Source organism: Eucyclogobius newberryi, unplaced genomic scaffold (genome assembly GCF_026437365.1).
Source record: "Eucyclogobius newberryi isolate DKJ021-1_F unplaced genomic scaffold, fEucNew1.0.hap1 SCAF_522, whole genome shotgun sequence".
NCBI classification, from domain to species: domain Eukaryota; kingdom Metazoa; phylum Chordata; class Actinopteri; order Gobiiformes; family Gobiidae; genus Eucyclogobius; species Eucyclogobius newberryi.
In genome coordinates, this window is record NW_027316193.1 from 15,610 (window position 1) to 41,058 (window position 25,449).

The 25,449-nt window shown below is 54.9% G+C and overlaps 1 protein-coding gene across 1 annotated transcript in view; it reads right to left on the bottom strand.

The window, feature by feature from the left end:
- The window catches only part of LOC140383523 (gamma-aminobutyric acid receptor subunit alpha-4-like), a 31,976-nt gene extending 6,764 nt beyond the window's left edge, over window positions 1-25,212 (bottom strand). Inside the window, exons 1-5 of the mRNA XM_072465969.1 lie at window positions 25,131-25,212; window positions 24,284-24,504; window positions 9,595-9,677; window positions 8,472-8,615; window positions 7,422-7,574 (exon numbers count right to left, since the gene is read on the bottom strand). Of these exons, the coding sequence (XP_072322070.1) occupies window positions 7,422-7,574; window positions 8,472-8,615; window positions 9,595-9,677; window positions 24,284-24,504; window positions 25,131-25,133 (604 nt within the window). The 5' untranslated portion in view covers window positions 25,134-25,212. The remainder of the gene's footprint in view (window positions 1-7,421; window positions 7,575-8,471; window positions 8,616-9,594; window positions 9,678-24,283; window positions 24,505-25,130) is intronic.
- Between the last annotated feature and the right edge of the window lie 237 nt (window positions 25,213-25,449).

A 25,449-nucleotide genomic window follows, 5' to 3' on the forward strand; every position in this document is an offset into this window, starting at 1 on the left:
AACACGCCCCCTGGAGGACACGCCCCTGGGAGGACACGCCCCCTGGAGGACACGACTCCTGGAGGACACGCCCCCTGGAGGACACGCCCCCTGGAGAACACGCCCCCTGGAGGACACGCCCCTTGGAGGACAGCACCCCCTGGAGGACACGCCCCCTGGAGGACACGCCCCTTGGCGGACACGCCCCCTGGAGGACGCTCACATGTGACAGCGCCCCCTGGAGGAACGCCCCCCTGGAGGACACGCCCCCTGGAGGACACGCCTCCTGGAGGACACGCCCCCTGGAGGACAAGCCTCCTGGAAGATACCCCTCTGGAGGACACGCCCCCTGGAGGACACGCCTCCTGGAGGACACGCCCCTGGGAGGACACGCCCCCTGGAGGACACGCCTCCTGGAGGACACGCCCCTGGGAGGACACGCCCCTGGGAGGACACGCCCCCTGGAGGACACGACTCCTGGAGGACACGCCCCCTGGAGGACACGACCCCTGGAGGACACGCCCCCTGGAGGACACGCCCCCTGGAGGACAGCACCCCCTGGAGGACACGCCCCCTGGAGGACACGCCCCTTGGCGGACACGCCCCCTGGAGGACGCTCACATGTGACAGCGCCCCCTGGAGGACACGCCCCCCTGGAGGACACGCCCCCTGGAGGACAAGCCTCCTGGAAGACACCCCTCTGGAGGACACGCCCCCTGGAGGACACGCCTCCTGGAGGACACGCCCCCTGGAGGACACGCCTCCTGGAGGACACGCCCCTGGGAGGACATGCCCCCTGGAGGACACGACTCCTGGAGGACACGCCCCCTGGAGGACACGACTCCTGGAGGACACGACTCCTGGAGGACACGCCCCCTGGAGGACACGACTCCTGGAGGACACGACTCCTGGAGGACACGCCCCCTGGAGGACACGCCCCCTGGAGGACACGACTCCTGGAGGACACGCCCCCTGGAGGACACGCCCCCTGGAGGACACGCCCCCTGGAGGACACGCCCCCTGGAGGACGCTCTCATGTGACGTTTCTCTTTTCCTCGTCAGCACAGAGCAGACGTCGTTCTTGTGTTTATCCCTCGACTTTCAGGATCAGATTTGAATATGTCCGTTCACATAATCCCGTGACCTCCGCTTCCCTCGGAAAAGGTCCTCCACAAATCCCCGTCTCAGACCGGGACTCGGGCCAAGTCCCACGTGACACGCCCGTTTTCAAACAGAACATCCACTTCACGTCCCGCTCTGTCGCTTTAAAGTCACTGCAGATTCGTCTACATTTCTTTGATAGTGTTTGGCACAAAGTCGTTGCGTATTTGTGTTTGAAGCTGTTAAAAGTGTCTTTTTCTCCGTCGGGTCGAACACGGGTTTGTGGCGTTCCTTTCGCTCGGGCACGGGTTTGTGGCGTTCCTTTCGCTCGGGCACGGGTTTGTGGCGTTCCTTTCGGTGGGACACGGGTTTGTGGCGTTCCTTTCGCTCGGACACGGGTTTGTGGCGTTCCTTTCGCTTGAACGCGGGTTTGTGGCGTTCCTTTCGCTTGAACACGGGTTTGTGGCGTTCCTTTCGCTTGAACGCGGGTTTGTGGCGTTCCTTTCGCTTGAACACGGGTTTGTGGCGTTCCTTTCGCTCGGACACTGGTTTGTGGCGTTCCTTTCGTTGAACGCGGGTTTGTGGCGTTCCTTTCGCTCGGACACGGGTTTGTGGCGTTCCTTTCGTTGAACGCGGGTTTGTGGCGTTCCTTTCGCTCGGACACGGGTTTGTGGCGTTCCTTTCGTTGAACGCGGGTTTGTGGCGTTCCTTTCGCTCGGACACGGGTTTGTGGCGTTCCTTTCGCTTGAACACGGGTTTGTGGCGTTCCTTTCGCTTGAACGCGGGTTTGTGGCGTTCCTTTCGCTTGAACACGGGTTTGTGGCGTTCCTTTCGCTTGAACGCGGGTTTGTGGCGTTCCTTTCGCTTGAACACGGGTTTGTGGCGTTCCTTTCGCTCGGACACGGGTTTGTGGCGTTCCTTTTGCTCGGACACGGGTTTGTGGCGTTCCTTTCGCTCGGACACGGGTTTGTGGCGTTCCTTTCGCTTGAACACGGGTTTGTGGTGTTCCTTTCGCTCGGACACGGGTTTGTGGCGTTCCTTTCGTTGAACGCGGGTTTGTGGCGTTCCTTTCGCTTGAACACGGGTTTGTGGCGTTCCTTTCGCTCGGACACGGGTTTGTGGCGTTCCTTTTGCTCGGACACGGGTTTGTGGCGTTCCTTTCGCTCGGACACGGGTTTGTGGCGTTCCTTTCGCTCGGGCACGGGTTTGTGGCGTTCCTTTCGCTCGGGCACGGGTTTGTGGCGTTCCTTTCGCTCGGGCACGGGTTTGTGGCGTTCCTTTTGGTGGGACACGGGTTTGTGGCGTTCCTTTCGCTTGAACACGGGTTTGTGGCGTTCCTTTCGGTGGGACACGGGTTTGTGGCGTTCCTTTCGCTCGGACACGGGTTTGTGGCGTTCCTTTCGCTTGAACACGGGTTTGTGGCGTTCCTTTCGGTGGGACACGGGTTTGTGGCGTTCCTTTCGCTCGGACACGGGTTTGTGGCGTTCCTTTCGCTTGAACGCGGGTTTGTGGCGTTCCTTTCGCTTGAACACGGGTTTGTGGCATTCCTTTCGCTCGGACACGGGTTTGTGGCGTTCCTTTCGTTGAACGCGGGTTTGTGGCGTTCCTTTCGCTCGGACACGGGTTTGTGGCGTTCCTTTCGTTGAACGCGGGTTTGTGGCGTTCCTTTCGCTCGGACACGGGTTTGTGGCGTTCCTTTCGTTGAACGCGGGTTTGTGGCGTTCCTTTCGCTCGGACACGGGTTTGTGGCGTTCCTTTCGCTTGAACGCGGGTTTGTGGCGTTCCTTTCGCTTGAACACGGGTTTGTGGCGTTCCTTTCGCTTGAACGCGGGTTTGTGGCGTTCCTTTCGCTTGAACACGGGTTTGTGGCGTTCCTTTCGCTTGAACGCGGGTTTGTGGCGTTCCTTTCGCTTGAACACGGGTTTGTGGCGTTCCTTTCGCTCGGACACGGGTTTGTGGCGTTCCTTTTGCTCGGACACGGGTTTGTGGTGTTCCTTTCGCTCGGACACGGGTTTGTGGCGTTCCTTTCGTTGAACGCGGGTTTGTGGCGTTCCTTTCGCTTGAACACGGGTTTGTGGCGTTCCTTTCGCTCGGACACGGGTTTGTGGCGTTCCTTTTGCTCGGACACGGGTTTGTGGCGTTCCTTTCGCTCGGACAAGGGTTTGTGGCGTTCCTTTCGCTTGAACGCGGGTTTGTGGCGTTCCTTTCGCTTGAACACGGGTTTGTGGCGTTCCTTTCGGTGGGACACGGGTTTGTGGCGTTCCTTTCGCTTGAACACGGGTTTGTGGTGTTCCTTTCGCTCGGACACGGGTTTGTGGCGTTCCTTTCGTTGAACGCGGGTTTGTGGCGTTCCTTTCGCTTGAACACGGGTTTGTGGCGTTCCTTTCGCTCGGACACGGGTTTGTGGCGTTCCTTTTGCTCGGACACGGGTTTGTGGCGTTCCTTTCGCTCGGACAAGGGTTTGTGGCGTTCCTTTCGCTTGAACGCGGGTTTGTGGCGTTCCTTTCGCTTGAACACGGGTTTGTGGCGTTCCTTTCGGTGGGACACGGGTTTGTGGCGTTCCTTTCGCTCGGACACGGGTTTGTGGCGTTCCTTTCGCTTGAACGCGGGTTTGTGGCGTTCCTTTCGCTTGAACACGGGTTTGTGGCGTTCCTTTCGCTTGAACGCGGGTTTGTGGCGTTCCTTTCGCTTGAACACGGGTTTGTGGCGTTCCTTTCGCTTGAACGCGGGTTTGTGGCGTTCCTTTCGCTTGAACACGGGTTTGTGGCGTTCCTTTCGCTCGGACACGGGTTTGTGGCGTTCCTTTCGCTTGAACGCGGGTTTGTGGCGTTCCTTTCGCTTGAACACGGGTTTGTGGCGTTCCTTTCGCTTGAACGCGGGTTTGTGGCGTTCCTTTCGCTTGAACACGGGTTTGTGGCGTTCCTTTCGCTCGGACACGGGTTTGTGGCGTTCCTTTCGTTGAACGCGGGTTTGTGGCGTTCCTTTCGCTCGGACACGGGTTTGTGGCGTTCCTTTCGTTGAACGCGGGTTTGTGGCGTTCCTTTCGCTCGGACACGGGTTTGTGGCGTTCCTTTCGCTTGAACGCGGGTTTGTGGCGTTCCTTTCGCTTGAACACGGGTTTGTGGCGTTCCTTTCGCTTGAACGCGGGTTTGTGGCTTTCCTTTCGCTTGAACACGGGTTTGTGGCGTTCCTTTCGCTTGAACGCGGGTTTGTGGCGTTCCTTTCGCTTGAACACGGGTTTGTGGCGTTCCTTTCGCTCGGACACGGGTTTGTGGCGTTCCTTTCGCTCGGACACGGGTTTGTGGCATTCCTTTCGCTTGAACACGGGTTTGTGGTGTTCCTTTCGCTCGGACACGGGTTTGTGGCGTTCCTTTCGTTGAACGCGGGTTTGTGGCGTTCCTTTCGCTTGAACACGGGTTTGTGGCGTTCCTTTCGCTCGGACACGGGTTTGTGGCGTTCCTTTCGCTCGGACACGGGTTTGTGGCGTTCCTTTCGCTTGAACACGGGTTTGTGGCGTTCTTTTCGCTCGGACACGGGTTTGTGGCGTTCCTTTCGCTCGGACACGGGTTTGTGGCGTTCCTTTCGCTTGAACGCGGGTTTGTGGCGTTCCTTTCGCTTGAACACGGGTTTGTGGCGTTCCTTTCGCTTGAACGCGGGTTTGTGGCGTTCCTTTCGCTTGAACACGGGTTTGTGGCGTTCCTTTCGCTCGGACACGGGTTTGTGGCGTTCCTTTCGCTCGGACACGGGTTTGTGGCGTTCCTTTCGCTTGAACACGGGTTTGTGGTGTTCCTTTCGCTCGGACACGGGTTTGTGGCGTTCCTTTCGTTGAACGCGGGTTTGTGGCGTTCCTTTCGCTTGAACACGGGTTTGTGGCGTTCCTTTCGCTCGGACACGGGTTTGTGGCGTTCCTTTCGCTCGGACACGGGTTTGTGGCGTTCCTTTCGCTTGAACGCGGGTTTGTGGCGTTCCTTTCGCTTGAACACGGGTTTGTGGCGTTCCTTTCGCTTGAACACGGGTTTGTGGTGTTCCTTTCGCTCGGACACGGGTTTGTGGCGTTCCTTTCGTTGAACGCGGGTTTGTGGCGTTCCTTTCGCTTGAACACGGGTTTGTGGCGTTCCTTTCACTCGGACACGGGTTTGTGGCGTTCCTTTCGCTCGGACACGGGTTTGTGGCGTTCCTTTCGTTGAACGCGGGTTTGTGGCGTTCCTTTCGCTTGAACACGGGTTTGTGGCGTTCCTTTCGCTCGGACACGGGTTTGTGGCGTTCCTTTCGCTTGAACACAGGTTTGTGGCGTTCCTTGCGGAGCCGTTATTCCCCAGATTCCTCGGCTGCAGCTGAAACAGGGTCAGATTAATGAGAACGCTAAAGCATCGGCCGTGATTTATAGACCAGAGCCGGCTTTATTTAGAACGGAGCTGTTTCTCGCTGTGTCGGGGAAGTTACTGCGACTGTAATACTTTATACCACGTTACCGTGCCGACAGCGTTACCGTGCCGACAGCGTTACTGTGCCGACAGCGTTACCGTGCCGACAGCGTTACTGTGCCGACAGCGTTACCGTGCCGACAGCATTACCATGTGGTGAGCGTTACCGTACCGACAGCGTTACCGTGCCGACAGCAGAATGTATTTGTACTACAAACTCATGCGCGTTATTTTCTGTCCAGGACTTAATCTATTTCTTGATTTTCGTTGACATTGTTTATCTGAGGACCCTCCCACACAGCCCCTCCCACACAGCCCCTCCCACACAGCCCCGCCCACACAGCCCCGCCCACACAGCCCCTCCCACACAGCCCCTCCCACACAGCCCTGGTTTAGACCTGGTTTAGTCCTGGTTTAGTCCTGGTTTAGACCTGGTTTAGTCCTGGTTTAGACCTGGTTTAGTCCTGGTTTAGTCCTGGTTTAGTCCTGGTTTAGACCTGGTTTAGTCCTGGTTTAGTCCTGGTTTAGACCTGGTTTAGACCTGGTTTAGTCCTGGTTTAGACCTGGTTTTGTCCTGGTTTAGTCCTGGTTTAGTCCTGGTTTAGACCTGGTTTAGTCCTGGTTTAGTCCTGGTTTAGTCCTGGTTTAGACCTGGTTTAGTCCTGGTTTAGTCCTGGTTTAGACCTGGTTTTGTCCTGGTTTAGTCCTGGTTTAGTCCTGGTTTAGACCTGGTTTAGACCTGGTTTAGTCCTGGTTTAGTCCTGGTTTAGACCTGGTTTAGTCCTGGTTTAGACCTGGTTTAGTCCTGGTTTAGACCTGGTTTAGTCCTGGTTTAGACCTGGTTTTGTCCTGGTTTAGTCCTGGTTTAGTCCTGGTTTAGACTTGGTTTAGTCCTGGTTTAGACCTGGTTTAGTCCTGGTTTAGTCCTGGTTTAGTCCTGGTTTAGACCTGGTTTAGTCCTGGTTTAGTCCTGGTTTAGTCCTGGTTTAGACTTGGTTTAGTCCTGGTTTAGACCTGGTTTAGTCCTGGTTTAGACCTTGTTTAGTCCTTGTTTAGTCCTGGTTTAGACCTGGTTTAGTCCTTGTTTAGTCCTGGTTTAGACCTGGTTTAGACCTGGTTTAGACCTGGTTTAGTCCTGGTTTAGTCCTGGTTTAGTCCTGGTTTAGTCCTGGTTTAGACCTGGTTTAGTCCTGGTTTAGACCTGGTTTAGTCCTTGTTTAGTCCTGGTTTAGACCTGGTTTAGTCCTTGTTTAGTCCTGGTTTAGACCTGGTTTAGACCTGGTTTAGTCCTGGTTTAGTCCTGGTTTGGACCTGGTTTAGTCCTGGTTTAGACCTGGTTTAGTCCTGGTTTAGTCCTGGTTTGGACCTGGTTTAGTCCTGGTTTAGTCCTGGTTTAGACCTGGTTTAGTCCTGGTTTAGTCCTGGTTTAGACCTGGTTTAGTCCTGGTTTAGTCCTGGTTTAGACCTGGTTTAGTCCTGGTTTAGTCCTGGTTTAGTCCTGGTTTAGACCTGGTTTAGTCCTGGTTTAGACCTGGTTTAGTCCTGGTTTAGTCCTGGTTTAGTCCTGGTTTGGACCTGGTTTAGTCCTGGTTTAGACCTGGTTTAGCCCTGGTTTAGTCCTGGTTTGGACCTGGTTTAGTCCTGGTTTAGACCTGGTTTAGTCCTGGTTTAGTCCTGGTTTAGACCTGGTTTAGTCCTGGTTTAGTCCTGGTTTAGACCTGGTTTAGTCCTGGTTTAGTCCTGGTTTAGACCTGGTTTAGTCCTGGTTTAGTCCTGGTTTAGTCCTGGTTTAGACCTGGTTTAGTCCTGGTTTAGTCCTGGTTTAGACCTGGTTTAGTCCTGGTTTAGTCCTGGTTTAGTCCTGGTTTAGACCTGGTTTAGTCCTGGTTTAGTCCTGGTTTAGTCCTGGTTTAGTACCGAACACGGTTCTGGCCGGCACAGATTCCTTGTTGATCCAGAACGAGACCTGGGACAGAATCACGGTCATGATACACGGGATGTAAGTCTGGATCATGAAGTATCCCATCTTCCTCTTCAGGTGAAAATGTACTGCCATCACCGCGTACTCTCCTGAAAGTACAAGTACAAGTACACCAGTGTTAGTACTCTCCTGAAAGTACTAGTACACCAGTGTTAGTACTCTCCTGAAAGTACTAGTACACCAGTGTTAGTACTCTCCTGAAAGTACAAGTACACCAGTGTTAGTACTCTCCTGAAAGTACAAGTACACCAGTGTTAGTACTCTCCTGAAAGTACAAGTACACCAGTGTTAGTACTCTCCTGAAAGTACAAGTACACCAGTGTTAGTACTCTCCTGAATGTACAAATACACCAGTGTTAGTACTCTCCTGAAAGTACAAATATACCAGTGTTAGTACTCTCCTGAAAGTACAAATACACCAGTGTTAGTACTCTCCTGAAAGTACAAGTACACCAGTGTTAGTACTCTCCTGAATGTACAAATACACCAGTGTTAGTACTCTCCTGAAAGTACAAATATACCAGTGTTAGTACTCTCCTGAAAGTACAAATACACCAGTGTTAGTACTCTCCTGAAAGTACAAATATACCAGTGTTAGTACTCTCCTGAAAGTACAAATATACCAGTGTTAGTACTCTCCTGAAAGTACAAATATACCAGTGTTAGTACTCTCCTGAAAGTACAAATATACCAGTGTTAGTACTCTCCTGAAAGTACAAATATACCAGTGTTAGTACTCTCCTGAAAGTACAAATATACCAGTGTTAGTACTCTCCTGAAAGTACAAATATACCAGTGTTAGTACTCTCCTGAAAGTACAAATATACCAGTGTTAGTACTCTCCTGAAAGTACAAATATACCAGTGTTAGTACTCTCCTGAAAGTACAAATACACTGCATTATTCACATCAGGCCAAAAGAGAGATCTGCACAGAACACTCAGGAGTCTAACCCACAACCTCATGGCTGGGGGGCAGCAGACTGACCTGTGATGGACTTGATGGTCTCCGTGGAAACGGTCTGTCCGATGAGGTCGTACTGGACCAGACTGGACGACTCTGGAGGGACTTCCACCGAGTGGGCGGGGCCTTTAGTCCAGGTGTAGACCATCTCAGTCTTTGGATACGCGTCTGTGAGAGGAAACCAGCTGAAATATTACCCCCTGTCTCCACCCACATCCCGCCCACATCACCGCCCACATCACCGCCCACATCCCGCCCACATCCCGCCCACATCACCGCCCACATCCCGCCCACATCCCGCCCACATCACCGCCCACATCACCGCCCACATCACCGCCCACATCCCGCCCACATCCCGCCCACATCACCGCCCACATCCCGCCCACATCACCGCCCACATCCCGCCCACATCCCGCCCACATCCCGCCCACATCACCGCCCACATCCCGCCCACATCACCGCCCACATCCCGCCCACATCCCGCCCACATCCCGCCCACATCACCGCCCACATCCCGCCCACATCACCGCCCACATCACCGCCCACATCCCGCCCACATCACCGCCCACATCCCGCCCACATCCCGCCCACATCCCGCCCACATCACCGCCCACATCCCGCCCACATCACCGCCCACATCCCGCCCACATCCCCGCCCACATCCCGCCCACATCACCGCCCACATCACCGCCCACATCACCGCCCACATCCCGCCCACATCCCGCCCACATCACCGCCCACATCACCGCCCACATCCCGCCCACATCCCGCCCACATCACCGCCCACATCCCGCCCACATCCCGCCCACATCACCGCCCACATCACCGCCCACATCCCGCCCACATCCCGCCCACATCACCGCCCACATCCCGCCCACATCACCGCCTACATCCCGCCCACATCTATCCCCGCCCACTTCTCCGCCCACATCCCCGCCCACATCCCGCCCACATCCCGCCCACATCCCCGCCCACATCCCGCCCACATCTCCGCCCACATCCCGCCCACATTGCCGCCAACTCCTCCTCTTCTTCTGTCCTGCTCTTCTGTCCCGCTCTTCTTCTGTCCAGCTCTCTATGTCACATAGAGACTAAAATGTGGGCGTGGCTGGCACTGGCGCCCCCTGGAGGACACGGTTGTACTTACAGCTGCCGAACTTGAGAGGACAAGCGTGAGCATCCATGGGAAAGTCCACCAGCTTCATGGGACACTCGGCGCTGATGGTCAGCCTGAGGACACATGAGTAATGCATGTTTAGAGCTTTATTACATGTGTTTAGAGCTTTATTACATGTGTTTAGAGCTTTATTACATGTTTTAGAGCTTTATTACATGTGTTTAGAGCTTTATTACATGTGTTTAGAGCTTTATTACATGTGTTTAGAGCTTTATTACATGTTTTTAGAGCTTTATTACATGTGTTTAGAGCTTTATTACATGTGTTTACATGTGTTTAGAGCTTTATTACATGTTTTTAGAGTTTTATTACATGTGTTTAGAGCTTTACATTATGCAGCGTTTAAAAGCTCCTGTTCCATAAACTCTTCACATTTAACCTTTGACCTGAAACACATGTGACACGCTCCTCCCACAGAGACAGGCTCCTCCCACAGAGACACGCTCCTCCCACAGAGACAGGCTCCTCCCACAGAGACAGGCTCCTCCCACAGAGACAGGCTCCTCCCACAGAGACAGGCTCCTCCCACAGAGACACGCTCCTCCCACAGAGACAGGCTCCTCCCACAGAGACAGGCTCCTCCCACAGAGACACGCTCCTCCCACAGAGACAGGCTCCTCCCACAGAGACAGGCTCCTCCCACAGAGACATGCTCCTCCTCCCACAGAGACAGGCTCCTCCCACAGAGACAGGCTCCTCCCACAGAGACAGGCTCCTCCCACAGAGACAGGCTCCTCCCACAGAGACATGCTCCTCCTCCCACAGAGACAGGCTCCTCCCACAGAGACAGGCTCCTCCCACAGAGACACGCTCCTCCCACAGAGACAGGCTCCTCCCACAGAGACAGGCTCCTCCCACAGAGACAGGCTCCTCCCACAGAGACAGGCTCCTCCCACAGAGACATGCTCCTCCCACAGAGACACGCTCCTCCCACAGAGACAGGCTCCTCCCACAGAGACAGGCTCCTCCCACAGAGACACGCTCCTCCCACAGAGACAGGCTCCTCCCACAGAGACAGGCTCCTCCCACAGAGACACGCTCCTCCCACAGAGACAGGCTCCTCCCACAGAGACAGGCTCCTCCCACAGAGACATGCTCCTCCTCCCACAGAGACAGGCTCCTCCCACAGAGACAGGCTCCTCCCACAGAGACAGGCTCCTCCCACAGAGACAGGCTCCTCCCACAGAGACATGCTCCTCCTCCCACAGAGACAGGCTCCTCCCACAGAGACAGGCTCCTCCCACAGAGACACGCTCCTCCCACAGAGACATGCTCCTCCTCCCACAGAGACAGGCTCCTCCCACAGAGACACGCTCCTCCCACAGAGACAGGCTCCTCCCACAGAGACAGGCTCCTCCCACAGAGACATGCTCCTCCCACAGAGACACGCTCCTCCCACAGAGACAGGCTCCTCCCACAGAGACACGCTCCTCCCACAGAGACACGCTCCTCCCACAGAGACAGGCTCCTCCCACAGAGACAGGCTCCTCCCACAGAGACACGCTCCTCCTCCCACAGAGACACGCTCCTCCTCCCACAGAGACAGGCTCCTCCCACAGAGACAGGCTCCTCCCACAGAGACAGGCTCCTCCCACAGAGACAGGCTCCTCCCACAGAGACACGCTCCTCCCACAGAGACATGCTCCTCCTCCCACAGAGACAGGCTCCTCCCACAGAGACACGCTCCTCCCACAGAGACAGGCTCCTCCCACAGAGACAGGCTCCTCCCACAGAGACATGCTCCTCCCACAGAGACACGCTCCTCCCACAGAGACACGCTCCTCCCACAGAGACAGGCTCCTCCCACAGAGACAGGCTCCTCCCACAGAGACATGCTCCTCCCACAGAGACACGCTCCTCCCACAGAGACAGGCTCCTCCCACAGAGACAGGCTCCTCCCACAGAGACACGCTCCTCCCACAGAGACATGCTCCTCCTCCCACAGAGACAGGCTCCTCCCACAGAGACACGCTCCTCCCACAGAGACAGGCTCCTCCCACAGAGACAGGCTCCTCCCACAGAGACATGCTCCTCCCACAGAGACACGCTCCTCCCACAGAGACACGCTCCTCCCACAGAGACAGGCTCCTCCCACAGAGACATGCTCCTCCCACAGAGACACGCTCCTCCCATGGAGACACGCTCCTCCCACAGAGACATGCTCCTCCTCCCACAGAGACTGGCTCCTCCCACAGAGACATGCTCCTCCCACAGAGACACGCTCCTCCTCCCACAGAGACACGCTCCTCCCACAGAGACATGCTCCTCCTCCCACAGAGACTGGCTCCTCCAACAGAGACATGCTCCTCCCACAGAGACATGCTCCTCCTCCCACAGAGACTGGCTCCTCCCACAGAGACACGCTCCTCCCACAGAGACATGCTCCTCCTCCCACAGAGACTGGCTCCTCCCACAGAGACACGCTCCTCCCACAGAGACATGCTCCTCCTCCCACAGAGACAGGCTCCTCCTCCCACAGAGACAGGCTCCTCCCACAGAGACACGCTCCTCCTCCCACAGAGACAGGCTCCTCCCACAGAGACACGCTCCTCCCACAGAGACAGGCTCCTCCCACAGAGACAGGCTCCTCCCACAGAGACACGCTCCTCCTCCCACAGAGACAGGCTCCTCCCACAGAGACAGGCTCCTCCCACAGAGACATGCTCCTCCTCCCACAGAGACTGGCTCCTCCCACAGAGACACGCTCCTCCCACAGAGACATGCTCCTCCTCCCACAGAGACTGGCTCCTCCCACAGAGACACGCTCCTCCCACAGAGACATGCTCCTCCTCCCACAGAGACAGGCTCCTCCCACAGAGACAGGCTCCTCCCACAGAGACAGGCTCCTCCCACAGAGACACGCTCCTCCTCCCACAGAGACAGGCTCCTCCCACAGAGACACGCTCCTCCCACAGAGACAGGCTCCTCCCACAGAGACAGGCTCCTCCCACAGAGACACGCTCCTCCCACAGAGACAGGCTCCTCCCACAGAGACAGGCTCCTCCCACAGAGACAGGCTCCTCCCACAGAGACATGCTCCTCCCACAGAGACACGCTCCTCCCACAGAGACAGGCTCCTCCCACAGAGACAGGCTCCTCCCACAGAGACACGCTCCTCCCACAGAGACAGGCTCCTCCCACAGAGACAGGCTCCTCCCACAGAGACACGCTCCTCCCACAGAGACAGGCTCCTCCCACAGAGACAGGCTCCTCCCACAGAGACAGGCTCCTCCCACAGAGACAGGCTCCTCCCACAGAGACAGGCTCCTCCCACAGAGACAGGCTCCTCCCACAGAGACATGCTCCTCCTCCCACAGAGACAGGCTCCTCCCACAGAGACAGGCTCCTCCCACAGAGACACGCTCCTCCCACAGAGACAGGCTCCTCCCACAGAGACAGGCTCCTCCCACAGAGACAGGCTCCTCCCACAGAGACACGCTCCTCCCACAGAGACAGGCTCCTCCCACAGAGACAGGCTCCTCCCACAGAGACACGCTCCTCCCACAGAGACAGGCTCCTCCCACAGAGACAGGCTCCTCCCACAGAGACACGCTCCTCCCACAGAGACAGGCTCCTCCCACAGAGACAGGCTCCTCCCACAGAGACATGCTCCTCCTCCCACAGAGACAGGCTCCTCCCACAGAGACAGGCTCCTCCCACAGAGACAGGCTCCTCCCACAGAGACAGGCTCCTCCCACAGAGACATGCTCCTCCTCCCACAGAGACAGGCTCCTCCCACAGAGACAGGCTCCTCCCACAGAGACACGCTCCTCCCACAGAGACAGGCTCCTCCCACAGAGACAGGCTCCTCCCACAGAGACAGGCTCCTCCCACAGAGACATGCTCCTCCTCCCACAGAGACAGGCTCCTCCCACAGAGACACGCTCCTCCCACAGAGACAGGCTCCTCCCACAGAGACAGGCTCCTCCCACAGAGACATGCTCCTCCCACAGAGACACGCTCCTCCCACAGAGACAGGCTCCTCCCACAGAGACACGCTCCTCCCACAGAGACACGCTCCTCCCACAGAGACAGGCTCCTCCCACAGAGACAGGCTCCTCCCACAGAGACACGCTCCTCCCACAGAGACACGCTCCTCCTCCCACAGAGACAGGCTCCTCCCACAGAGACAGGCTCCTCCCACAGAGACAGGCTCCTCCCACAGAGACAGGCTCCTCCCACAGAGACACGCTCCTCCCACAGAGACATGCTCCTCCTCCCACAGAGACAGGCTCCTCCCACAGAGACACGCTCCTCCCACAGAGACAGGCTCCTCCCACAGAGACAGGCTCCTCCCACAGAGACATGCTCCTCCCACAGAGACACGCTCCTCCCACAGAGACACGCTCCTCCCACAGAGACAGGCTCCTCCCACAGAGACACGCTCCTCCCATGGAGACACGCTCCTCCCACAGAGACATGCTCCTCCTCCCACAGAGACTGGCTCCTCCCACAGAGACATGCTCCTCCCACAGAGACATGCTCCTCCTCCCACAGAGACTGGCTCCTCCCACAGAGACACGCTCCTCCCACAGAGACATGCTCCTCCTCCCACAGAGACTGGCTCCTCCCACAGAGACACGCTCCTCCCACAGAGACATGCTCCTCCTCCCACAGAGACAGGCTCCTCCTCCCACAGAGACAGGCTCCTCCCACAGAGACACGCTCCTCCTCCCACAGAGACAGGCTCCTCCCACAGAGACAGGCTCCTCCCACAGAGACACGCTCCTCCTCCCACAGAGACAGGCTCCTCCCACAGAGACAGGCTCCTCCCACAGAGACATGCTCCTCCTCCCACAGAGACTGGCTCCTCCCACAGAGACACGCTCCTCCCACAGAGACATGCTCCTCCTCCCACAGAGACTGGCTCCTCCCACAGAGACACGCTCCTCCCACAGAGACATGCTCCTCCTCCCACAGAGACAGGCTCCTCCCACAGAGACAGGCTCCTCCCACAGAGACAGGCTCCTCCCACAGAGACACGCTCCTCCTCCCACAGAGACAGGCTCCTCCCACAGAGACACGCTCCTCCCACAGAGACAGGCTCCTCCCACAGAGACAGGCTCCTCCCACAGAGACACGCTCCTCCCACAGAGACAGGCTCCTCCCACAGAGACATGCTCCTCCCACAGAGACAGGCTCCTCCCACAGAGACAGGCTCCTCCCACAGAGACAGGCTCCTCCCACAGAGACATGCTCCTCCCACAGAGACACGCTCCTCCCACAGAGACAGGCTCCTCCCACAGAGACACGCTCCTCCCACAGAGACACGCTCCTCCCACAGAGACATGCTCCTCCTCCCACAGAGACTGGCTCCTCCCACAGAGACATGCTCCTCCCACAGAGACAGGCTCCTCCCACAGAGACAGGCTCCTCCCACAGAGACAGGCTCCTCCCACAGAGACATGCTCCTCCTCCCACAGAGACTGGCTCCTCCCACAGAGACACGCTCCTCCCACAGAGACATGCTCCTCCTCCCACAGAGACTGGCTCCTCCCACAGAGACACGCTCCTCCCACAGAGACAGGCTCCTCCCACAGAGACACGCTCCTCCCACAGAGACAGGCTCCTCCCACAGAGACACGCTCCTCCTCCCACAGAGACAGGCTCCTCCCACAGAGACAGGCTCCTCCCACAGAGACACGCTCCTCCCACAGAGACAGGCTCCTCCCACAGAGACATGCTCCTCCCACAGAGACAGGCTCCTCCCACAGAGACAGGCTCCTCCCACAGAGACAGGCTCCTCCCACAGAGACAGGCTCCTCCCACACAAGGTTCTGAGCCTCATTTATCACACGCTCAAGTCGAAGAAATGAGGCCCGTTTTCACTCACAAACTCAATCAGAAATCCAAAATCTGTCAATGTGAACGGCTCTGAACCCAATCAAACCAACAAACATGAAAAGAGAAAGAACAGACATTATATATTTACAAGAGACACATTTGAACAACTCTGAACGACACAAAGACAAACACAAAAGGAGAGTTTTGAACATGGGATAAAGAGGCAGATCTGAACTGGTTAAAGGAATATTAATGTGTGGCTGCTCCACCAGGGGGCGATGTCACTGTCTCTGCTGATGTCATGGACCTGATGGTGACCCACTCTGAGGGAACCCTGACCCCTGACCCTGACCCACTCTGAGGGAACCCTGACCCCTGACCGACTCTGAGGGAACCCTGACCCCTGACCCACTCTGAGGGAACCCTGACCCCTGACCCACTCTGAGGGAACCCTGACCCCTGACCCACTCTGAGAGGACCCTGACCCCTGACCCTGACCCTGAACCACTCTGAGAGAACCCTGACCCACTCTGAGGGAACCCTGACCCCTGACCCACTCTGAGGGAACCCTGACCCCTGACCCACTCTGAGGGAACCCTGACCCCTGACCCACTCTGAGGGAACCCTGACCCACTCTGAGAGGACCCTGACCCCTGACCCTGACCCTGAACCACTCTGAGAGAACCCTGACCCTGACCCACTCTGAGGGAACCCTGACCCCTGACCCACTCTGAGGGAACCCTGACCCCTGACCCTGAACCACTCTGAGAGAACCCTGACCCTGACCCACTCTGAGGGAACCCTGACCCCTGACCCACTCTGAGGGAACCCTGACCCCTGACCCACTCTGAGGGAACCCTGACCCCTGACCCACTCTGAGAGGACCCTGACCCCTGACCCACTCTGAGAGGACCCTGACCCCTGACCCTGACCCTGAACCACTCTGAGAGAACCCTGACCCACTCTGAGGGAACCCTGACCCCTGACCCACTCTGAGGGAACCCTGACCCCTGACCCTGAACCACTCTGAGAGAACTCTGACCCCTGACCCTGAACCACTCTGAGAGAACCCTGACCCCTGACCCACTCTGAGATAACCCTGACCCCTGACCCACTCTGAGGGAACCCTGACCCTGAACCACTCTGAGGGAACCATGACCCTTGACCCTGACCCACTCTGAGGGAACCCTGACCCCTGACCCTGAACTTCTCTGAGGGAACCATGACCCCTGGCCCTGAACCTCTCTGAGGGAACCCTGACCCCTGACCCTGAACTTCTCTGAGGGAACCCTGACCCCTGACCCTGAACTTCTCTGAGGGAACCATGACCCCTGGCCCTGAACCTCTCTGAGGAAACCCTGACCCTGAACTTCTCTGAGGGAACCATGACCCCTGGCCCTGAACCTCTCTGAGGGAACCCTGACCCCTGACCCTGAACTTCTCTGCCCTGACCCCTGACCCTGAACTTCTCTGAGGGAACCATGACCCCTGGCCCTGAACCTCTCTGAGGGAACCCTGACCCTGAACTTCTCTGAGGGAACCATGACCCCTGGCCCTGAACCTCTCTGAGGGAACCCTGACCCCTGACCCTGACCCACTCTGAGGGAACCATGACCCCTCAAGGGCTAGTACTGGGTCCAGTTCTGTTTCCTCTTTATATGCTGCCGTTAAGTCACATGATCAGAAAGCTTTTGGAATTGGAGGGAATTCTGCTGTAAAAATGTGTCATGTTCCTTCATAACTCCAGGTCAAAGGTCAAAGGTCTCATTCTTCACAGGGAAATGCAACTGCCGTAGAAACAGCGCCACCAGGAGGCAAACCACTGTCACGTGTTCTGGGACTGTCCTGTGGTTCAAAGGTTTTGGACTGAAATTAAGGGCGCTCTGCAGACTGTTCTGTACGTGGGCCTGACGACTGTTGCCATGGACACGACAAACAGTTTCATCTGGAACATTCTCTGGACAGCGGCGAAAAAGACCATCACAAAGAGAGAGTAAAGGACAGACATCACTTTGGACAAATATTAACACCAATTATACTTTTGAAAATACAACGTTGAGGCCAGAATAATTTTTTTTAAATGTCAAACTTTTCACGGTGGAGATTGTTTCTCACTTCGAGTCTTCGACACCGGGCGTAAGCGTCATATTCTTCTGCGAGGAAACGGAAGGAAACAGTTTGTGCCGAGAAAAGTTCTAAATGAGTTTTGGGTGAACGACTGCGACTAAAAACAGCCTCTTTAAACAAATGAACTGAAAGAGAATCCCTCCGGCTCGTTTGTGAGATTCTTATTAAAATCCATCCATCATCCAACGCCAAAGACACGAGCAACAAGAGCGACGAGCGAGAGGCGCAGAGACGTGCCCCGGGGCAGACTGAGGGAGGTGTGGCCGCCGCGCTCGCCAAACACCAGGCGTTTTCACCAGGCGTTTTCACCAGGCGTTTTCACCAGGCGTTTTCACCGGACACTAGTGCCACTCGCTGGTTTGTGTTTATTTCCTCCGGCTCTCGAATTATAATCACATTTTCTTTCTCTTTTCCAGACATTTTCCTCCCGTAATATGAGCTTTCCTCCAATTCTGCCTCATTTACCTCGAATTTCCAAAAAGATTCTGGCAATTTTCCACCATAGTTCTTAAACTTTTCGTAATTTTTTGTACAAAATTTTTAACAACATTTTACACATTTTCCACACATTTTCCACACATTTTCCACACATTTTCCACACATTTCCCCTGCTCCTCCAGCTCTTAAATATTCCGCAACTTTTTCACACATTTTTCTCCTGGCTCTGCTCTTCAGGCTTTCAAATTTTTCTCAAATTTCTGCCCCATTTTTGCCCCAATTTTCCACCATATTTCTTAAAATTTTCATTTTTTAACATTTTTGACAAATATTCCTCCAGTCATTTTAATACTGGCTCTGCTCTTCGGGCTCTCAAACTTTCCTCCAGTTTTGCCCCAATTTCCTTGAACTTCCTTAAATTCTCCTCAAATTTTTGTCCCAATTTTTTGTCCCAATTATTTGTCCCAATTTTTCTCAAATTTCCAAAAACGTTCTGCCAATTTTCCACAATGTTTCTTACAATTTTTGTAATTTTTTCATTTGTAAGATTTTGACAAATATTCCTCAAATTTGACACACATTTTCTTCCAGTCATGTTTATAGTGGCTCTACTCTTCGGGCTCTCAAACTTTCCTCAAATCTTTGCCTCAATTTTCAACATTTTTTGGACAATATTTTTGAAAAATGACACTATTGACACAAACGCTGGCCCAATGCTCCGCTTCCCTCACAGTTGGACCTGGCTTTGCTCCTGTGGCTCATGTGAACTCTCCACAGTTTGAGCTCATGTGGAGATCAGCCACATCACGACTTGAGACGAGAATCTGTTCAAACCAAACGTCTCATTTCCAAACATTTCCGTGTTTAAATCGACCTGGAATCTGTTCTTTCTGTTCCGTTTGCGATCTTCAGAGTGAAGGTTCTGTTCTCTGAGCGTGTGGGCGAGCGGAGAAAGCTGCTCTCCTCCACAAGGAAAAAACACTTTATTTATGGAAGGATGTTCTTCTGCGAGGTTCAGGAGACACGTTCTCCTGGTGGTCGTCTCCGCACCATGGCAACAGTCGTCTCACCAAAGTGACACCACAATAAAACATGCCAGAACAAGGACCCTACGCCACGTCCACTGTAAAGCGCCCCCTACAGGTCGCACCGCTCACTGAACTAAAACACAGTCAAAGAGAAATATTTTGGAATTTTTCCTGTATGAGCGTCCCTGGTGTGATGTCACTTCCTGTATGAGCGTCCCTGGTGTGATGTCACTTCCTGTATGAGCGTCCCTGGTGTGATATCACTTCCTGTATGAGTGTCCGTGGTGTGATGTCACTTCCTGTATGAGTGTCCCTGGTGTGATGTCACTTCCTGTATGAGCGTCCCTGGTGTGATGTCACTTCCTGTATGAGCGTCCCTGGTGTGATGTCACTTCCTGTATGAGCGTCCCTGGTGTGATGTCACATCCTGTATGAGCGTCCCTGGTGTGATATCACTTCCTGTATGAGTGTCCGTGGTGTGATGTCACTTCCTGTATGAGTGTCCCTGGTGTGATGTCACTTCCTGTATGAGCGTCCCTGGTGTGATGTCACTTCCTGTATGAGCGTCCCTGGTGTGATGTCACTTCCTGTATGAGCGTCCCTGGTGTGATATCACTTCCTGTATGAGTGTCCGTGGTGTGATGTCACTTCCTGTATGAGTGTCCCTGGTGTGATGTCACTTCCTGTATGAGCGTCCCTGGTGTGATGTCACTTCCTGTATGAGCGTCCCTGGTGTGATGTCACTTCCTGTATGAGCGTCCCTGGTGTGATGTCACTTCCTGTATGAGCGTCCCTGGTGTGATGTCACTTCCTGTATGAGCGTCCCTGGTGTGATGTCACTTCCTGTATGAGCGTCCCTGGTGTGATGTCACTTCCTGTATGAGCGTCCCTGGTGTGATGTCACTTCATGTATGAGCGTCCCTGGTGTGATATCACTTCCTGTATGAGCGTCCCTGGTGTGATGTCACTTCCTGTATGAGCGTCCCTGGTGTGATGTCACTTCCTGTATGAGCGTCCCTGGTGTGATGTCACTTCCTGTATGAGCGTCCCTGGTGTTATGTCACTTCCTGTATGAGCGTCCCTGGTGTGATGTCACTTCCTGTATGAGCGTCCCTGGTGTGATGTCACTTCCTGTATGAGCGTCCCTGGTGTGATGTCACTTCCTGTATGAGCGTCCCTGGTGTGATGTCACTTCCTGTATGAGCGTCCCTGGTGTGATGTCACTTCCTGTATGAGCGTCCCTGGTGTGATGTCACTTCCTGTATGAGCGTCCCTGGTGTGATGTCACTTCCTGTATGAGCGTCCCTGGTGTGATGTCACTTCCTGTATGAGCGTCCCTGGTGTGATGTCACTTCCTGTATGAGAGTCCCTGGTGTGATGTCACTTCCTGTATGAGCGTCCCTGGTGTGATGTCACTTCCTGTATGAGCGTCCCTGGTGTGATGTCACTTCCTGTATGAGCGTCCCTGGTGTGATGTCACTTCCTGTATGAGCGTCCCTGGTGTGATGTCACTTCCTGTATGAGCGTCCCTGGTGTGATGTCACTTCCTGTATGAGCGTCCCTGGTGTGATGTCACTTCCTGTATGAGCGTCCCTGGTGTGATGTCACTTCCTGTATGAGCGTCCCTGGTGTGATGTCACTTCCTGTATGAGCGTCCCTGGTGTGATGTCACTTCCTGTATGAGCGTCCCTGGTGTGATGTCACTTCCTGTATGAGCGTCCCTGGTGTGATGTCACTTCCTGTATGAGCGTCCCTGGTGTGATGTCACTTCCTGTATGAGCGTCCCTGGTGTGATGTCACTTCCTGTATGAGCGTCCCTGGTGTGATGTCACTTCCTGTATGAGCGTCCCTGGTGTGATGTCACTTCCTGTATGAGCGTCCCTGGTGTGATGTCACTTCCTGTATGAGCGTCCCTGGTGTGATGTCACTTCCTGTATGAGCGTCCCTGGTGTGATGTCACTTCCTGTATGAGCGTCCCTGGTGTGATGTCACTTCCTGTATGAGCGTCCCTGGTGTGATGTCACTTCCTGTATGAGCGTCCCTGGTGTGATGTCACTTCCTGTATGAGCGTCCCTGGTGTGATGTCACTTCCTGTATGAGCGTCCCTGGTGTGATGTCACTTCCTGTATGAGCGTCCCTGGTGTGATGTCACTTCCTGTATGAATGTCCCTGGTGTGATGTCACTTCCTGTCCTGCTCGATCGATGTAAAACTATCATTTATATGTACGACAGGTACAAATACACAGAATAAAGTCAGGATTAGACACTTGTAAAAATCTGGCACTTTGTAAATATAAGTAACTAATTAGAGCTTTTACTTTGATTTAACACATGTTTCTGGAGGTTTGTTTTGCAATGACACGTTTTCCCTAAAACGTCAGTTTCTTTGTGTCTTTGTGAAGCACATGATTTACTGTCAGGATTTAAAGTGCAAAAAGACTAAATGTAATTCAAGTAAAGCTAAACTAACATTGACATAAAGACTTTTAATATGTGACTGAAGCTTAAAGAAACACTTCTTTTATTATAATATTTTCCACAGTCTTTGTTAAAAAAGCTCTTTGTGAGATTAGTCCAGATTACGATGATTGAAATACAACAACTCTTAATCATTGTAGTGTAGTGACCTGCAGATGACCTCTGAATGTTGCCATGGTGACAGGCATGTGGGCTTGTGCCATGGAACTGGAGATTTATGATGTCTCTGCAGAAAGAGACACTTCACGCTTTGACTAGGATCAGGGTCAGGTTTGGACTTTTGGATTAAAATGAACTCAGAGCCATTTTCCACCCAAGACTAAAGATAAAATGCTAAAAAGACGATAGATGAATTTACTGTACATAATGTCACTGTCGTGTTGTTCATTTGACTCTTGTATGACTGTAACTATGTGGCCTGAGGTTAATGCTGAACAATGACTCTTGATCTTTCTCTCTGATCAGCTCTGAGCGAGCGTGCTGATTGGTTGAACATTAAAACCAGTGAGAGCTCCACCAGATGTGATCTCGGGAGACGAGGGCTCATCTCTGGCCTAGCGATGCTAAGCTAAGCTAAGCTACGGAACAAAGACGTTCCAGAGACACGCCCGCGGAAGCTAGCTTTTCTCTCCCTGGACCCGTTTTTTTAGAGGACCAAATGTACCAATGTTTTTTAAATGTGTTTTAAAACTACAAATGAAACTAAAAAACAAACCTCGCAGTGCAAAGGGTGGACACAACTCTGGACCGGGACTGGACCACAGACTCTGGACCGGGACTGGACCACAGACTCTGAACCGGGACTAGACCACAGACTCTGAACCGGGCCTAGACCACAGACTCTGGACCGGGACTGGACCACAGACTCTGGACCGGGACTGGACCACAGACTCTGGGACTGGACCACAGACTCTGGACCGGGACTGGACCACAGACTCTGAACCGGGACTAGACCACAGACTCTGGACCGAGACTAGACCACAGACTCTGGAACTGGACCACAGAACTAGGACTGGACCACAGACTCTGGACCAGGACTGGACCACAGACTCTGGAACTGGACCACAGAACTGGGACTGGACCACAGACTCTGGACCGGGACTGGACCCCAGACTCTGGACCGGGACTAGACCACAGACTCTGGACCGGGACTAGACCACAGACTCTGGAACTGGACCACAGAACCTGGGACTAGACCACAGAACCTGGGACTAGACCACAGACTCTGGACCGGGACTGGACCACAGACTCTGGGACTGGACCCCAGACTCTGGACCGGGACTGGACCACAGACTCTGGGACTAGACCACAGACTCTGGACCGGGACTGGACCCCAGACTCTGGACCGAGACTGGACAACACACTCTGGGACTGGACCACAGACTCTGGGACTAGACTACAGACTCTGGAACTGGACCACAGAACCTGGGACTAGACCACAGAACCTGGAACTAGACCATAGACTCTGGACCGGGACTGGACCACAGACTCTGGGACTGGACCCCAGACTCTGGACCGGGACTGGACCACAGACTCTGGGACTAGACCACAGACTCTGGACCGGGACTGGACCCCAGACTCTGGACCGAGACTGGACAACACACTCTGGGACTGGACGACAGACTCTGGGACTGGACCCCAGATTCTGGACCTGGACTAGACCACAGACTCTGGACCGGGACTGGACCACAGACTCTGGGACTGGACCACAGACTCTGGACCGGGACTAGACCACAGACTCTGGGACTGGACCACAGACTCTGGACCGGGACTGGACCACAGACTCTGGACCGGGACTGGACCACAGACTGTGGGACTGGACCACAGACTCTGGACCAGGACTGGACCACAGACTCTGGACCGGGACTGGACCACAGACTCTGGGACTGGGACTGGACCACAGACTCTGGACCGGGACTGGACCACAGACTCTGGGACTGGGACTGGACCACAGACTCTGGACCGGGACTGGACCACAGACTCTGGGACTAGACCACAGACTCTGGACCGGGACTGGACCCCAGACTCTGGACCGAGACTGGACAACACACTCTGGGACTGGACCACAGACTCTGGGACTAGACTACAGACTCTAGAACTGGACCACAGAACCTGGGACTAGACCACAGAACCTGGGACTAGACCATAGACTCTGGACCGGGACTGGACCACAGACTCTGGGACTGGACCCCAGACTCTGGACCGGGACTGGACCACAGACTCTGGGACTAGACCATAGACTCTGGACCGGGACTGGACCACAGACTCTGGGACTGGACCCCAGATTCTGGGACTGGACCACAGACTCTGGACCGGGACTAGACCACAGACTCTGGGACTGGACCACAGACTCTGGACCGGGACTAGACCACAGACTCTGGGACTGGACCCCAGACTCTGGACCGGGACTGGACCACAGACTCTGGACCGGGACTGGACCACAGACTGTGGGACTGGGACTGGACCACAGACTCTGGACCAGGACTGGACCACAGACTCTGGACCGGGACTGGACCACAGACTCTGGGACTGGGACTGGACCACAGACTCTGGACTGGGACTGGACCACAGACTCTGGGACTGGACCACAGACTCTGGACTGGGACTGGACCACAGACTCTGGGACTGGACCACAGACTGTGGGACTGGGACTGGACCACAGACTCTGGACCGGGACTGGACCACAGACTCTGGGACTGGACCACAGACTCTGGACCGGGACTGGACCACAGACTCTGGACCGGGACTGGACCACAGACTCTGGGACTGGACCCCAGACTCTGGACCATGGTCTGGATCTTACCTCATGGTGTAGAGGATGGTCCCGTTCTTCATGATCCGGAACAGTCGGTTTGGAGCCGTCATGTTGTGGGCGACCGAGCGTTTTCCGTTCCTGAAGAATGTGTCGGGCGTCCAGACGTTAGTGACCATCAGGTTGTTCAGACGCAGGATTTCCACTGGACCGTCGTACATGAGTCTGCGGTCGACCCAGGTCTGACGGAAGAACACGTCCATCGTGTACTCCTGCAGCAGAAACCACCACGCGGTCAGTCTTCTGCCCCATCTGACCCGCTGACCTCTGACCCTCTGACCCGTCTGACCTCTGACCCGTCTGACCCGTCCGAACCTCTGACCTCTGACCCTCTGCTTCGTCTGACCATGTGACCTCTGAACCTCTGACCATCTGACCCGCCTGACCCTCTGGCACTCTGCTTCGTCTGACCCGCTGACCTCTGACCCGCCTGACCCTCTGGCACTCTGCTTTGTCTGACCCGCTGACCTCTGACCCGTCTGACCCTCTGACCCGTCTGAACCTCTGACCTCTGACCCTCTGCTTCGTCTGACCCGCTGACCTCTGACCCATCTGACCCTCTGACCCGCCTGACCCTCTGCTTCATCTGACCATGTGACCTCTGACCCTCTGACCTCTGACCCACAAATCTTCTTTCATTCACCGTTTCTCACATTTTCACTAATTGCCTGAACTTGATCATTTGTGAATCTGCTTCTTCAGATCTGAAAACAGTTCCTCCTATAGTTCCTCTGAGGTTCTCCTGTTTTAATTCAATAAATCGTCTCCACCTGACGCCAGCAGCTAACGTCTTTAGCCTGATTCAAATGTCCCAGCGCCCTCTGCTGGCGTCACGTACCATCTCCACGTCAGACACTGGACCGAAGCTGGTCACGTAGATGTCGGTCTTCACCTCCGTCACAGCCTCTGGACAAAGAGTTCAGCACCACAAGGTCATCCAAGCCACTCCCCCTGTTTAGACCCTGTTTAGACCTGGTTTAGACCCTGTTTAGCCCCTGTTTAGACCCTGTTTAGACCCTGTTTAGACCTGGTTTAGACCCTGTTTAGACCTGGTTTAGACCCTGTTTAGACCTGGTTTAGACCCTGTTTAGACCTGGTTTAGACCTGGTTTAGACCCTGTTTAGACCCTGTTTAGACCTGGTTTAGACCCTGTTTAG